We start from the raw sequence: 14,633 nt of genomic DNA, 5'->3' as shown, positions 1-14,633 counted from the left end.
CTACTATTTTCCTTACTTTCTGATTACCCAAAAGTTCGCAGAGATGAACTGTATTCTAAAATAATGGAATTGCTATTCTTTCAGACTACCTTGTCTTGTGCTCTGTAGATTGGGCTTTAAATATTTGGGTTCTCGGCTGCTCCCGAGGGTAGGTTTCGATGTCATGATGACTTGAAATCCATTCCAACCTTCCTGACTGTCGACGACCGACCGTACACCTAGCCTCTAAGCTCATATATGACATTAACGATCATGACAGAATCTACTGCCTCTTTCACCTTATCATTCGTCGGCGACGTAATGCTCGGCCGTCTCGTCGACCAACTCTTCCCCGAACACGTCAACAGCGACGACGATCGCCACAACGCCAACTACTTCATCAAAATGTATCCATCCATCCTCGCAAACGGCAATTACACCCCCTCCTCACCATGGGGAACAACTCTCCCCCTCCTCCGCACCTCAGACCTCTTCCTCATCAATCTCGAAACATCTGTAACGACCACACCCGACCCCTGGCCAAATAAAGTATTCAACTACCGCATGCACCCATCCAACCTCGCACCGATCTTGCACGCCGCGCACGTAGACTATACAAGTCTCGCCAATAATCACACACTGGACTTCGGGAACGACGGACTTGTCGAGACAGCATGGACACTCCGCCGCGCCGCAATCGCATTCACAGGCGCTGGCGAGTCTCCAGATCAAGCATTCAAACCTGCCACGCTATACCTGCCCCGACAAACACAAGAGACCAGAACGAGACGCGTGGACGGAGCAAAGAAGACCCCCCTTCCAACCGCGGAAGAAAAAAACGCTGCTGAACGGGCAGGATATCTCATCCATGTATATTCCGCCGCGGACCATCCACGCGAATGGGGATCCATCCCAGCATTCCATTTAATAGATTACTCTCCCGCAACACGGACACGTCTCCGAACTCTGCTCCTATCAAATGGATCACGAACCCATCCCCCCGAAAGAGCGGGACAAGTGGAACCAGGCTACGAAGATGAATCCGATATATACCACCACACCGCGCATCACCACCACAATATCGCCCCGGACCCGGACGCACGTCCATCACTGAAGATATTCTCCGTACACTGGGGTCCTAATTACTGCTGGCATCCGGCGGATAAAATCCGGTCGTTGGCACATTTCCTGATCGACGAGTGTGAAGTTGATATTGTGCATGGACATTCGTCGCATCATGTGCAGGGTGTGGAGGTTTATCGAGGAGGGGTTATTATTTACGGCTGTGGGGATTTTGTGGATGATTATGCTGTGAGTATGGAGTTTAGGAATGATTTGAGTGCTGTGTGGAGGGTTATTGTTAAGGAGAAAGAGAGAGGGAAAGGGCTTGTGCTGGATCGATTGGAGATTTTTCCGACGAGAGTTGAGAAGTTTAGGGCTATGTTGCTTGACAAAGGGGATAGGGATCATACGTGGGTTACAGAAAGGATAGAGGAGCTTAGTGCGGATTTGGGGACGAGGGTGAAAGAGGGATTGGGGGAACAGGGCCAGATTGTTGTTGATATAAATGGGTAGGTCTACGGAAGGACAGGAGGGAGTCGTAGGTAGAAAACAGAAAAATACGGACTTTGCTTGATATCTAATGTACGCACTAAAAATTCAGAGGTGGGCAGTTTGTATTAGCGCGAGGAGGTCGAATTGCAGCTGGGGCAGCTGCATTTCTGAGAGAAGATGGCCCACTTGTCCCCAAGGACGTATTCCCAGAATCGGTAGATGCGTTCACTCGCTCAGCATTATTGTGTACTGGGCGACTGGATGGATTTCCCAGATCGGGGCCAGCATTTCGACCTGGGATAGAAGCATCTAAGGGTCTAGATGAAGTGCCGTTGGGTGGATGAGAGATCATGCTTGGCTCCGAGACGGATGGAATTGTGTGTGCATCTACTTCACCGACATCCAGATCCATATGATGAGATTGCTCGATGAGCCGGACTGCTTCTTCGATGAAATCCCTTTCAACGGAACCCTCTTCGAAATGAGCATACGCCGTGCAAAGTGGACGGATGATCTTCACAACCGGGGGATTCGGTCAGCCTCTGGAAGAAATATGCGACGCTGCGAGCAATCCAGGTAGCATACTCGTATGCTCCCTATTGATCGTGCTAAGTCTTTACTGGCTTCATATCAAAGAGCTTTAAGCAGATTGTGCTGTAAAGGCAGAGACCCAAGGCAAGCGTAGAATTCGGATAGAGTATTTGGATCTTTCACGACGATTGCAGTCCTGTCGGTGTTCCAACCTCGGAAGACGAGGCTGTTGTCGATCGTGCGAGGGGCTCGGAATTCAATGCTTAAAGGGAAGTCAGAGGCAAACTCGTGTTTCCAACACAGAAGTTTCTCACAATAGGGCTGCAAAAAGCCTTCCTCGAGTTCGTCGTTATCGTCGTCATAGAAATTTTGTCCCGCAACGTTGACCGCAATATCAAGCAGTTGCTGGAGTGAGTCTTTTATTATCGAAATCGAGCTCTAGTCCTTCACCGGGTTAGTCAAGGATATTTTCCTATATTCGTCGTAGTCTTGCTATAGAGTAGAATCTCTCCTTAACGCCTTAATTATAAGACACTCTTCGTATAATAAAGGTGGCACGATTATCCGCTAGGCTATAACCATAACTCTCCCGGAGAAGGCCCAATACACTATTCTAGGAGGGACGCGTGTCCCTATATATATCTAAACCAGGGCCACTAGAGCCTGGTGCTATTGTGGTATTAGACGGGTCTCCGAAGAGGACGGGTCCATCCTAGCGGGGAACGAGACTAACCGCCTATGTACCGGATTTCCTATGCCACCTCTTGGCTTTCCCTTTCCGGATTGGTGCTCACCCCCTCGCCGCTTTTGCTCACTGAGTAGAACTGAGCACGCCTCTGAGCACCCTGAGCCGATCCCAGAGCATTATGTAAGCTTAGTGGACACCCCTAATCTGCCTACCGAGGGCTCTGATTTGCTCACTGAGCATAGCCCTGAGTAGGGTACCCTAATAAAACGCAACATGCTAGCCCTATCCAAGTGAAACCCTTGTACCTAGATTGCCCCCATGTGAAAAACTATGGGCATCAATAAACTGGCGTTGATTTTGGTAGATTTACTGGTACCCATTGCGCCTCGATAGAGCTTAGTCGTTAATTACCCAATCAGTCAATCAATAAACCTATATGCTCCTAGGAACCTTTGCCTACTAGTTCCACGGTCTCCTGGATAGGCATAGAAGAAGTGCAAATCTTAGAGCAATTACGTGAATCCACCGGGAGATTGCAAGTCTTACCCTAGGCAAAACTCTACTAGGAGAAGAATATTCTGGATGTAAAGGCGAAGCACAACTTCTCTCCACATAGAGCCCGCGCACCGGAACGCGTTTTGAATAACCGCTATCTACCCTTGGCCGAGAAACCCCCGAAAGGGACTGCTCCTGGGAACCCACTAGACAATTGATTAGACTACCCTAGCCGACGAACGCACTAGGTAGTCCTAGGAGCTCATCAAGCTCTATACCATTCTGTGACGCCTGTAAGCTGTCTTCACAAATCCTCTCAGAATCATCATTTAGATTCACTTAGATTCCTAGGAACTCAAAACGCAGCTAGTACTCCTGATGACGTGCCAGAGGCATCCCGTTGACATGTGATATGACATGCCCTGTGTGATGAAATGCCTACCAGGTACCTGCATATTCCCTTACAGGTCCCAGGAAGTCATGGCTATTCAAATTGTTCAGAGTGTCCCGGGAGCATGAATTCCACATCGCCGTGGTTATCAGTGAGCTATATTCTAGGGATGAAGGGAATTATTCAAGATATAGAATATCCTGTCTTGTGAGTTCAGGTCTATATTCATCACCCTCTTCAAAACTTGTCTTCATCTACTTTCATCTCCGCATTACTCGGTATTGACCACGCCAAACTACTAGTAGTTCTCTAAAACTTCAGAACTCGCTGTTATGGCTGATTGCGAGCCATTAGGTTTATGTAATCCAGAATCAGTTATCAGCGATAATGAACTTTACGATCTTGGCCTATCGGATGAATAAAGTTCGAATGGAGACACTATTCGGATGAGTTCACCTAAATTCTAGAGTAGTGTAAACGCGGAGAATCTCTATATTATACCGAACAGCCTAATACTCAGGGAATCCACTCCTGTTTCAACATTTACGAATTACCCTAGTTACCAGCGTTTCGACTGTACCCGCTTTGATCAATACCTAGCAACGACGTGCCTTTAGCCGGAAAAGGGAGAGATTGAAAAAAACAGCATCGAACCAAGTACGTCAAATCTACTAACTAGTATATTTCAATAGTAATCAAACTAAAGTCGCAGGTTTTATAGGATCTAATAGAAGTTATTAATCTTGTGGTGACGGTTCAAATTTTGCGGAATATCCACTCCTGTCCTACGAAACGTTCTAGAGTCTCGAAGGGTTACATCAAGAGCAATATTTTAATAGGGTGTCTAGAGATTCTTCTACTTAGAAAGCTTTCGAGAACTTATGTCTACGTATTGATATAATGGTTTTCCAGCACTATAAGATCAACAATCGCCTAACTCTCACTGAGCAGGAGGCGGTATATTCACTACAAGAACATATCGAACAAAATTAGAGCTTATTAAAAATAACTATCCCTAAGCCAGATTGGCGATACGCATCCCGAAACATGAGCGAATAAATTCGCTAGTACGATGATGATCTTCGATAGAACTCCGTGAATTCGCGTTTTGAATTCGAGCATCCTCAAAGCTCTCTATCGACTCCTTAGTCGTTAGACGATTTTCGGAGGTCAATTCGTCTGCGCGGATTATACAATTCACATATCTTCTCCTCTCCTCTTGTACCGCCTCAACATTCTTGCTAGAGAGCTTAAAGAACTTACAAGTGATCATTACTATACAAAGGGTTCTTAGGATATAACTTTTCATCACCTAGACGGTGATAGTATCCTACACCTATAGGGGGGAGGAGCGCCTATCACATAGGTGATTGAGACACTTGGGATTTCCAATATGGTTAAATGCGTTCAACTGCTTCGAGTATGTAGGTCTCTCGGGAGTGGTTCCACTTCCACTATAACTGCAAAAGACATCTCGTGGCGTCGACTTTAGCTCAGTAACGATCAGTATCGACTTTTCCTGCCAGGGATATCAACGAAGGTCTTTAACCCCTAGGCGTAAAATATAAGAACACCAGTACAGGTAAGGTAGCAATATGTGGTACGATCTAAAAGGGCCACCGGCGGCCTCAATCTTCCTAGAAAGACACACTTTGAGCTGGAATGATGAAGTATAGTCGGTTTAAATAGAGTAACTTACAGTATATCTAACTTCGAACAAGAGATTAATGCGTAGAATGTTGATAAACAAATATGAACTCCACTCAGTCCAGAAATAGACCCAATTCTTCCGTAATGATCATGCCTCCACTACCCTGGCAAACATTGACAATAACACTTCTAGTGTTCAACATGCCCAATAAGTTCTGCAGGCTTCTGTCCCTGAGAGCTGAAATCAGTCGCAGGCAGCTCGGTTATGAAATATGTCGGTGTGGGCAGCTCAGCAAGCTGCTGATCAGGAGCTGCACTGACTTCCGTCATGATTTTAGGTTTGCTCGTGCTATCAGCCCCCGTCACATTCTCCGCCTCGTCCGAACCCCGCGGCGGACTGTCGCGTCTTTTGCGTCGGAAGTAAAAGAATCCCAGAGCTGCGCCGAGACCAAGAATTACGCCAAGAGTAACACCCACTCCGATTCCTGCTTTCGCTCCTGTTGTCAACCCTAAGTGTGTTTTCGCTGGTACTTCAGGCAAACTGGCGGAGGTTGACTTCGTGTTCGTAGTAGCAGCCGTGGGCGTTGTCGTGGAAGTCGTAGTGATGGGAGTTAAGACGAAGTCCGTTGACTGCCACCGAATAGAAACAGCCTTTGCATAAAGTACTCCCTCGATATTTCCTTCTTGATCGACTGCATAGCCTTGGCAGAGTGCCCCTGTTTGGCTGGGATCCGCGTTCAGTTGTCTGTCAATTGTCATTAAATTAGCTCCGAGTTTCGCTTGCAAGTATGACCGAAGCAGATATATAATACGCGTCACTTACGTAGGACAACATGATGCGCGAGTTTCTGTAATGGTATTGATAATGACTGAGGAATTGAATGCAATGACATAGCCGCTGGGACATAGGCCCGGCGAAAAAAAGAACTTGAACTCCAACCGGATGGAACACACTGAGGGCACTGGTCGTGGGCCCTTCTGTGTAATAGATACTAGCAGTGCTCACATCGCTGCCCCCAGAAGCACTGTATTCGGAGAATGTTTCGACAGCATTGATAACAAAGCACGAGGAGGGTGGGGTGAATGTAGTCGTCAATGGAATAACAGCCGCCGCTGCTGACATGTTGTAGATGTTGTTTCAATCATTGCGGAGAGTTGAGCAAAATGCCCACGGGTTTTCGGCATATATCTAAGCACAAAATGAAAAGGGGTAAACAGCTGGCAAAAGTACGATCATCGCGGTATTGAGCCTTCGAAAATTACTTGCAGGGATTCGCAGGTAGGTCAGTCGCTCCCGAGACGCTAAATATGCAAGTGAAAGACCTAGGAGAGATAAAATCTGCTCAACTCCCTTCGTCCGCGTGGGTTACGATTAGGCTAATAGAACGAACTAATCATGGGCGAATCACATGGCACACCAGAGGCTTAGCGTTAGGACCCTAGATGCACTAACTTGCCGTCTGATCGCCTTCCTTTTAGGGTATCGACTTTGAAGCTACATGGTTTCATGAATGAGTCATAAGCATAGCAGGCATTTTGCGCTACGAAATCTGGGTTTTGGATTTTGAGCTCTTAAGAACGCGTCCCAGTGGCGCATCAGTGGGAACGGTGAGAGAAAAATCGAAGTAGTTATTGTGAGGTGGTGACGGTAGCTAAGTAATTATGTAGCAACTGATCTGGAAAAGGGGGAAACGCTAAGCCACTAAGCGGAAAGGGGTATAGTAGATGCTATCGCTCTAACAGTAGTGAGGCAGACCTGTATACCACCCTGCGACTACAATTAAGCTGCATTAGGATGCCTCCTATTAAACTGCGAACAGATGCTAGGATCGCGTTTCTAGCGGCAACTCCGATGTTTCTCTACAAAGGTCCGAGGGCCTTCCAATGTCTTCTCTTTCTTTGTGACTTAAGGGCGGATCATGCGAGAAGACGGCTACTATCTGTGTCAGAGTGACGGCCTCTATCTATCGATTTACTCTTGACATTCCAAAATGGAGACGCCAGTCTTAGCTTTTACGGGTGCATATCAAGGGAAGAGGTCTAACTGGTTCATGGTCAGAGAAACTGTAGTTAGTACTTCCACGAGTTAACTAACGTAATTCACAGCCGATCTGGCCCCACAGCCGTCCTGGCCACCCCAAAACACCATACTAAATGCGATAAATTACAACTTCATAACTCAACAACCATACATATTTAAGATAGGATATCAAGGGTACGTAAACTGGAGAGCATGAATAACCTATTCAAACAGTAGGACAATATAGATGTACGTAGTAAGAAAGATATATATATTTGAATCTGAAACATAAAAATTACGCTGTATCTAGGGTAAAGTATTAAAATGATGGTCTGAAAGGTCTAAAAGTTATTTATGTTCTTCCTATACCTATATTTATGTATATCCTAAAGGTCTGACTAAAATAAATCTGTGCTGGTTGAAATACAGAGGAATCAATATTGAACATCTAGTATGGTGTTTTGGGGTGGCCAGGACGGCTGTGGGGCCAGATTGGCTGTGAATTACGTTAGTTAACTAACTTAGTTAACTAACACACACTATCGTAATAACTTAGTTATGGTGAATATCTGAGTAATCAGTGCTGGCTCAGTGAGCAGCCAATCAGACTCAGTGAGTGCTCAGTGAGTGCTCATTGGACCTCACTGATCATCACGTGAGGATGCTGAGCAGCTCAATGAGTCTGATTCCCGGACTGAAATTTACTCAGTGAGTCTGACTCTGAGCGCCCTCATAAAAGCGGCGGCAGCTAAAATAGGAAAGGCCCACATGGCATAGGAAAAATGTTACGTATAGTGTCCTAGGAACAGCACTCTCCACGCCAGGTGCAGGGACCACGAGGACGATCGCTATCACATAAAGTCAATACCCGTTGAATGTTAATGGGATAACCCGGAAGAAGTTAAGAAACCAAACGATAATTCAAGGTTAATATCCGATTCGCTTACTAGGCGGATGCGACACTGCTCTCAGGGCTCGTCTAGAGGAGATGATACGCGTCGGCGCTTTCTTGATTGGCGATTAGCGGGTCTAGTGGAAGATGATTACTGAGGCATATCAAACGTTTAGCAATGTCACGCCTCGAATCACAATGAAAGTGCTGTAGTAGCTCGAAGACGTGTGCCGTGTTCATATACAAAGGTGTCTGTTCTCGCTATGCTAACACTGTTGGGGTTTCCTTGCGTCAAGGCTTCAGTTATCCCACGAAAAATAAATGCTTACAAGACGCATCGATCGGGCTACCCCAGCACTACCTACAAGCCGGAACGATATACTATCATTGTGAATTAATGATGCGCTTTATTTATGTAAAGAGATCAAAGTATTGACTGAATATCTTAAACACCAGGTAGCCTCCCAAAATCACCCATACACCCATAGAAATAATAGTATTCAAAAGGAGGTGTGCCATCGCAATGCAATCATAAAATCAAAGGCGGTTGCATGTATCGCCTAATAAAAAAGATCAAGTGATGAAAGAAAGAATGTAAGTAGATGTCATGAAGGGTCAATCACGAGCCGCCGTTCGCTAACAGCCTCGTCATGGCTGCTCTCTTGCATGACAGTCATCTCTGTTGTAACTTCAATGCCACCGAAAGAGCTGCGACTTGAACGATCACCACGCCTGACATTTATTGAATACATATCGAAATCTTTGTCCTTGTTCTGGCTGAACAGTTCAGTCTGTGGCGAGCGAGCGGCGGTGATGTTGCGGGCAGTGCTACGCCCTGGATTCGTAGTATAACGATTATAACTGTTGGTGGAAAGAAGCTTGGGGAAGATGCAGCTGACAATGGGTCGAAGGAAGGGCAGGCATGCGCAGATAATGGCCACATTGCATTCTGCTGCGGTCCAGTAAGCAGCGTCAACATTGCTGTCTGTGGAAGTTGTTAGTGGTTGCATGAGAGTTGGAGGTGTCTATAGCACATACAAGATGTGTCTGCACTTTTAGCAACAACTCGAAGACTTGAAAGACGCAAGATACTTGTGATCACAACACTGAAACTCAGTTAGTACTTAGATGTCTCGTAAAGTTTTCATTCTCCACATACAGAATTCCCATTGCGAAAACGCCGATCAAGGCAACCTTTTGCATCTTTGGTAGTTGTAGCTTGATAAGTGATGGCATCGGCATCAGAAGTAGGGTCACATCAGTTGCAATGTTCATGGATGCATTGAAGAACCACACGGCCTCGAAGCTCAGACAGCTGCCAGGCAAGTCATGGTTCCAGAACTTAGCCACGGGTACACAGTTTACGTAGCCACTAACAATGGCCCAAGTTGAATAAGTTGCAACAACAGCCATCATAAAATAGCATAGAAGTCGAAAGGAGCGCGCAGGGAAAATACGGAGATATTGGAAAAGAATGGAGAATTTGGTGAATGCCAGGCTCGCATTGTACATGGGAATGGCCGCCCAGAGACACTAGAAGCACGATATTAGCACGAAAATGGCCATTAAGGGTGTTTCTGACCATACCTTGAGTTGAGACTGGAGTGTGGTAGTAGAAAGTTGGTCTTGGTGAATGCCCATACCAAAATAAAATTCTGGATGTATCGTTACTCAAGCTGCATATCGGTCATCTTGCAGGGTTGAAGCACGTACGAGCAGCGACGAGGGAGAGGTAGATAATAGAGAAAGTCTGTTAAATAGAACATTCAAATTAGTTGAGATCTTGACAACCATACAAGACCACTTATACGTACCAAAGAGACTAAAATCGCCCAGTCTTCAGGCCCGGTGACTTTTATCAAGCCGAGACGTGCGAATAACCGCATCCCCACAATGAGGGTAGCGATACTCGTCAACACAGCTGTGACGACCAAAGCTTGTCGGCCGTGAGAGTAACCATTGTCTTCCCCCCGGGGCAAAAGCTCATGCAAGACGTTCTCCATAGCTGGATTTATGTTGTCCGAGGTCGAATTAGTTAGGTGTAAAGGAGTGAAGCGATCAATATCGTCAAAAGGAGTGTGAGCATTTCAACCCGATCATATCAATGCAATTGATGCCAGATAGACCCTAGTATTACGTGAATGCTCTACTCTTCAAATGGTGAAGGTCTGGACCAGAAAGAAAAAGAGCTTTTTGGTCGAAGGAAGGATATAGGATGAGCGGGGGTACTGTTTTTGAACTCGACCTAATGACTAGAGTAAATGTCGTGGTTTGTGGCGTAGATCTGTGCGTTCATGCACTACATCATCTCACTGGAAGGATCCTGTTCGCATTGGTCTAGCTTAGTCTTGGGATCTTCGGGGAGTTTGAATAGTCTCCCAAATAGTGCATGAACGCGCAACGATCTTGAGGGCAGACCCATGTGCACGGCTTGCTGCTGGCTTCCAGCTTGACTATTCCGACTCGAGAATGCGCCATGTGGACCCCACATGGAGACTCATTTCATGCACCGAACCAACCCACATCGAAGACTTTAGCGTGGAGCCAGTCGTTTATACCCCCACAGGGATCGTCATCTCTAGTTGGTCCCTTAACACATGAAACCCAGGGTTTTGTGGCTGCCGATTATCCATGGAATGCTGGATACGATGCTACAGTCTCAGTAATCGTGCTTGATTTTTGGTTTGAAGGGTTGATGCATCATGCAAGGTTCTGCAGTTTAGGGCCGTACTATGCTCCGTTGAGTCCGTCTCAGGGCAACATATTTTCCGAGGCGGTCGTGAGCGGCTGGGTGTGTGCTCGGTTTCCCGCAGACAGGCACAGGTTGAATAACTCCGTTCCAGAAGCCAATTCGATGCCGGTGTGCACATGCAAAAATGCATTGAACCGTACAAGAGAATGTAACCTTGGCGTCCGTACCTTCCAAAGTCCTGGATTTTAACTCCGATCGCTTCCTGTTTGGGGCTATGTTCAAGACGAGATGCAGGCCCCTGACTTGTTGAAGGCCCACTGAAGCCCTGGTGAAAACAACCCCGCCCTATTTACGGAGTCATTGTCTTCAGAGTTCAGACCATTGACCGCTACGCCGACCAAGGACAAGCGTTGATGATCATAATGGAGCCGCCCAGCCCCACACAGGATCGCCGCCTGCATCCAATAACGCCCTCGAATTCTCCACTTCGGAGGTCCATCGCTAGAGACTCCGCGTCCATGGAAAGCAGAAATTAGACGTTGTTCTGAAAGGCTTGAACGTGGTGGACTTGACAGGGTTGAACATCTACTTGGACAGGGATAACACTGTAGACGCAAGGTCAGGTTCATGCTGTCTCGTTACCTTGGAGCCGTTCCGTCGTTTAACACGTTCTCTGGGTGTTTCACTAATGCCCATTGCCTAATTGATGATCCACATATTCTAAGGGGCACAGGCATCGCTAGTTCAGTTATTAATTTTCGTCCAATGGGCTTGTGTCACTCTTTACGCGAAAAGATTAGGTGAATAGCACTAGAATCGGTGGCGTCTTGTTTATCAAATCATGCGAGCGTCGCTGATTTCCGCGAACATTTATCATAGATCTACGGAATAGTCTAAGCTCATTTACAAATCAGATTTAAGAAATTACACAAAAGTTCGAATAGCTTCGGAGCGGAACTTTTTGACTGGGTTAGGCTGCTAGGAACTTTAAGATACGGAGCGATAGGCTCGAATCGCGGCTATAACTGAACAAATCGCTTCGGCAACATGGGCACCATCCAGACTGGCTATAGGGGGACCTTTTTTGATAGTATCTTCAATAATCCACGAGGCCTACTGGGCCATTGCAAGCTGCACCCAAAAAACTGTCTGGGGATGACCCTGGCAATTCGGTATTGTGAACTTGGGCAAAGTCTACATTAAACGAAGAATCTCTGGCCTTACTGTCACTACGAAGGCCTCGAGATGTGTCTACAGCTGTCCTGCAATATCCTCTCAACATATTCTCTTTGATTCCGGTTCATACACAAAATTTGTCGCATTGAATCTGTAAATAACAGGATCAAGATTCAGATTCGGCCAATCTCTTAAAACATAAATAGATCAAACTAGATACCCAGAGTAGATCATTAACATACCCAAGCAATTTTAGCCGCAATCCAAGACAGGAGCATCATTAGGGTAGTCCAAATCATCAGCAAAATGCAACGTGACAAAACTGATATTCGACTTCTGACCGACAAGCCGAGCGAGCTTGGTCTTTGTCAACACTGGTGAATAAATGACCCCAGCAACAATAACCACTCTCATCAAAGATTCGATCAGCATACTGTGTTTCTCCATGAGATCCATCAAGAACGTCTCATCAATGATCACTGATTTAACGAGAAATAGTACCCGTGTTGTCATCAGTATCCTGCGGCTGTGCTTTCCTGGTTCCTTCAAAGTATCGGGTGGCAGCAGTTGGGAGCCGACGAATTCGCTTTGAATGCCAAATGCCATTGGCATGTTGCAAGGGGTGGCTGCCAGAATTGAGATGTTCGTTGAGAACAGGAAATCACCATTTGATCGAACCTTCTGGTTGGTGATGATTTCTTTCAAATATCGGGCTGCGAGGAATGATCCAATTTCGCGATGAGTAGATTTCCAGAGTGGATATGTGGGACTGCCCTCGGGCTCGAAAGACATGATGATCTCAGATGGTTTATCCAAGGAGACATAAGAGATCCGAAGACGGCGGGCGAAAATCTTTGCAACCAACTTTTTGCCCAGCAGCCGCATATCTTGAGGTTTATATTGAAGGGCCAAGGGGCCGTTGGTGGAAAGAATGACCTCGTGTAACTGCGGGCACGTCCGTCTAAGAGAATCTTTCCAAGCCGGACTAATGTTCTGAGTTAGCCAGGTCTCTGAATCAATGATGAAAACAGCTTGATCGGCCTTCATCAACATGATCGCATCCACTTGACCACTGCCAAATGCCCAGACATCTGCATAGCATTTCTCTTGGAGAACAGTGACCAGCCATCCCTTGACTTCAGGTGTCATAATAGCGAGGTCCTCATGACGACCACCCCCAATCACATTCACAGTTTCAAACATCCCAACTCTTTTCAGAACATTCTCCCAGACCAGACGCGGTCCACCAGTCAGAATTATTGGTAGCGTGTGCGGTGTCTCGACAGCTCGGCGCAAGAGAGCTAGCATATCAGGATACAAGCGAATATCCCCGGCAATATCCTCGCAAGCAGCAGCGAATGCCTTCTCATCGAAAACCTCCTCATGCAGCAACACCATCTGGAGGTAGTCCTTATAGGTAGAACTTAGTTGACATAGCGTCTCCTTTGAAGGGGTGTAAAGAAGCCCCAGCGGCATGGAGGGACAAGGAACTCGGCACCAGAGCAGGTACTCGCTGTCTTGGGGTGAAAGAGTTCCATCTGCATCAAACAAAAGTACAGTTTCCACCGACTTTGCGCGAGGAGTCCCCATGATTTGTATTAACTGTTCTTCAGCATACCTTCTATTATCCCAATCGGTCAACACCCGAAAGTCCCGCAAAAGACTGGAAACTTTAGGTACTGTGCCCAGATGAGGTGTCAGTACCGTAAAGGTAATGTCCTTCTTTCGACAGAAGCGACGCAAATAGCATATCTCGCTTTTCTGCCAACAGTCCCAATGCTTGAAAGTTGCGTCCGCCTCCTCACCTTCGTGAATATCTCCCCAATATTGGGGAAAGTGAGCAAATGGCAGTTCCAGGTAAAGGATATGAGTGTGTGCTTTCAGATCTGCGACAGGAGCGACGGAGAAGCATTCGCTGTCTTCGTTCCAGAATGCCAAGTAGCGAACCACCACTCCGATGACGTCCTTTCTCACACACTCATTCTCGAGTGCGGTAATAGTCACATCGCGATATCGGGCCCTCTTGACTGCACCGAGGGCGTTGTACGCCATCAGCCCACCAGGACAAATGGCTGTAAGAGCTTCGTTGCCGTCGTTGAATGCAAATCCATCTTCTTTCATCTCTTCTCTCAGCTCTTCCAGGAGGAACGACGTTCCAGTCCCAGATAGGCCGAAGAGGCCGATGATTTTTGGCTTTCGAGGAGGGAGGCCAGGCAAAGTTTTGGTGGTAGGTTTGGTCTTGTCACGGTCCGGTCGTTTCGAGGGCGGCCCATGTCGTTTCAACGGCATTTTCCAACTCTTGTTCAAATTGATCGACAGGAATCTTGTCAAATGGGGATGAGTCACGTAAAGATGATAAAGATAAGTGCTGTCATGGGGGCAGAAGCGAGAAGGCAATCGTGAAGTAAGAGCTTTAAGACTGGAACCGGAAGTTGAGAACAACAGAAGAGAGAAAGCTTTAGGGAAAGGAGAGGAAGAGATAGAGGAAGGGTGTTTGGCGGTGCTGCAGGAAATCTCCGTATCAGACTGACCCTTCCAATCAGAGAAAGGCAAACAAAGCAAGAC

At 46.7% G+C, this 14,633-nt stretch overlaps 4 protein-coding genes across 4 annotated transcripts; 1 reads left to right on the top strand and 3 right to left on the bottom strand.

Moving 5' to 3' along the window:
- Window positions 1–252: 252 nt before the first annotated feature.
- Window positions 253–1,554, top strand: N7458_012373 (CapA family protein; the record flags this gene model as incomplete). Its single annotated transcript, XM_056915755.1, has 1 exon — window positions 253–1,554. The coding sequence occupies one exon, from the start codon at window positions 253–255 to the stop codon at window positions 1,552–1,554; it is 1,302 nt and encodes a 433-aa protein (XP_056760509.1).
- Window positions 1,555–5,477: 3,923 nt separating this feature from the next.
- Window positions 5,478–6,411, bottom strand: N7458_012372 (uncharacterized protein; the record flags this gene model as incomplete). Its single annotated transcript, XM_056915754.1, has 3 exons — window positions 5,478–6,033; window positions 6,112–6,157; window positions 6,243–6,411. The coding sequence occupies 3 exons, from the start codon at window positions 6,409–6,411 to the stop codon at window positions 5,478–5,480; spliced, it is 771 nt and encodes a 256-aa protein (XP_056760508.1).
- Window positions 6,412–8,805: 2,394 nt separating this feature from the next.
- Window positions 8,806–10,203, bottom strand: N7458_012371 (PTH11-like integral membrane protein; the record flags this gene model as incomplete). Its single annotated transcript, XM_056915753.1, has 6 exons — window positions 8,806–9,185; window positions 9,239–9,306; window positions 9,360–9,733; window positions 9,788–9,855; window positions 9,914–9,950; window positions 10,015–10,203. The coding sequence occupies 6 exons, from the start codon at window positions 10,201–10,203 to the stop codon at window positions 8,806–8,808; spliced, it is 1,116 nt and encodes a 371-aa protein (XP_056760507.1).
- A 2,117-nt stretch (window positions 10,204–12,320) lies between these two features.
- On the bottom strand, window positions 12,321–14,357 carry N7458_012370 (HAD family hydrolase; the record flags this gene model as incomplete). Its single annotated transcript, XM_056915752.1, has 1 exon — window positions 12,321–14,357. The coding sequence occupies one exon, from the start codon at window positions 14,355–14,357 to the stop codon at window positions 12,321–12,323; it is 2,037 nt and encodes a 678-aa protein (XP_056760506.1).
- Window positions 14,358–14,633: the final 276 nt, after the last annotated feature.

This window comes from Penicillium daleae (assembly GCF_028827525.1).
Source record: "Penicillium daleae strain IBT 16125 chromosome Unknown utg000009l_segment0_segment0, whole genome shotgun sequence".
Classification (NCBI taxonomy): Eukaryota; Fungi; Ascomycota; class Eurotiomycetes; order Eurotiales; family Aspergillaceae; genus Penicillium; species Penicillium daleae.
Note: the sequence above shows the minus strand (reverse complement) of the source record. Positions and strands in the feature narration are given on the sequence as shown.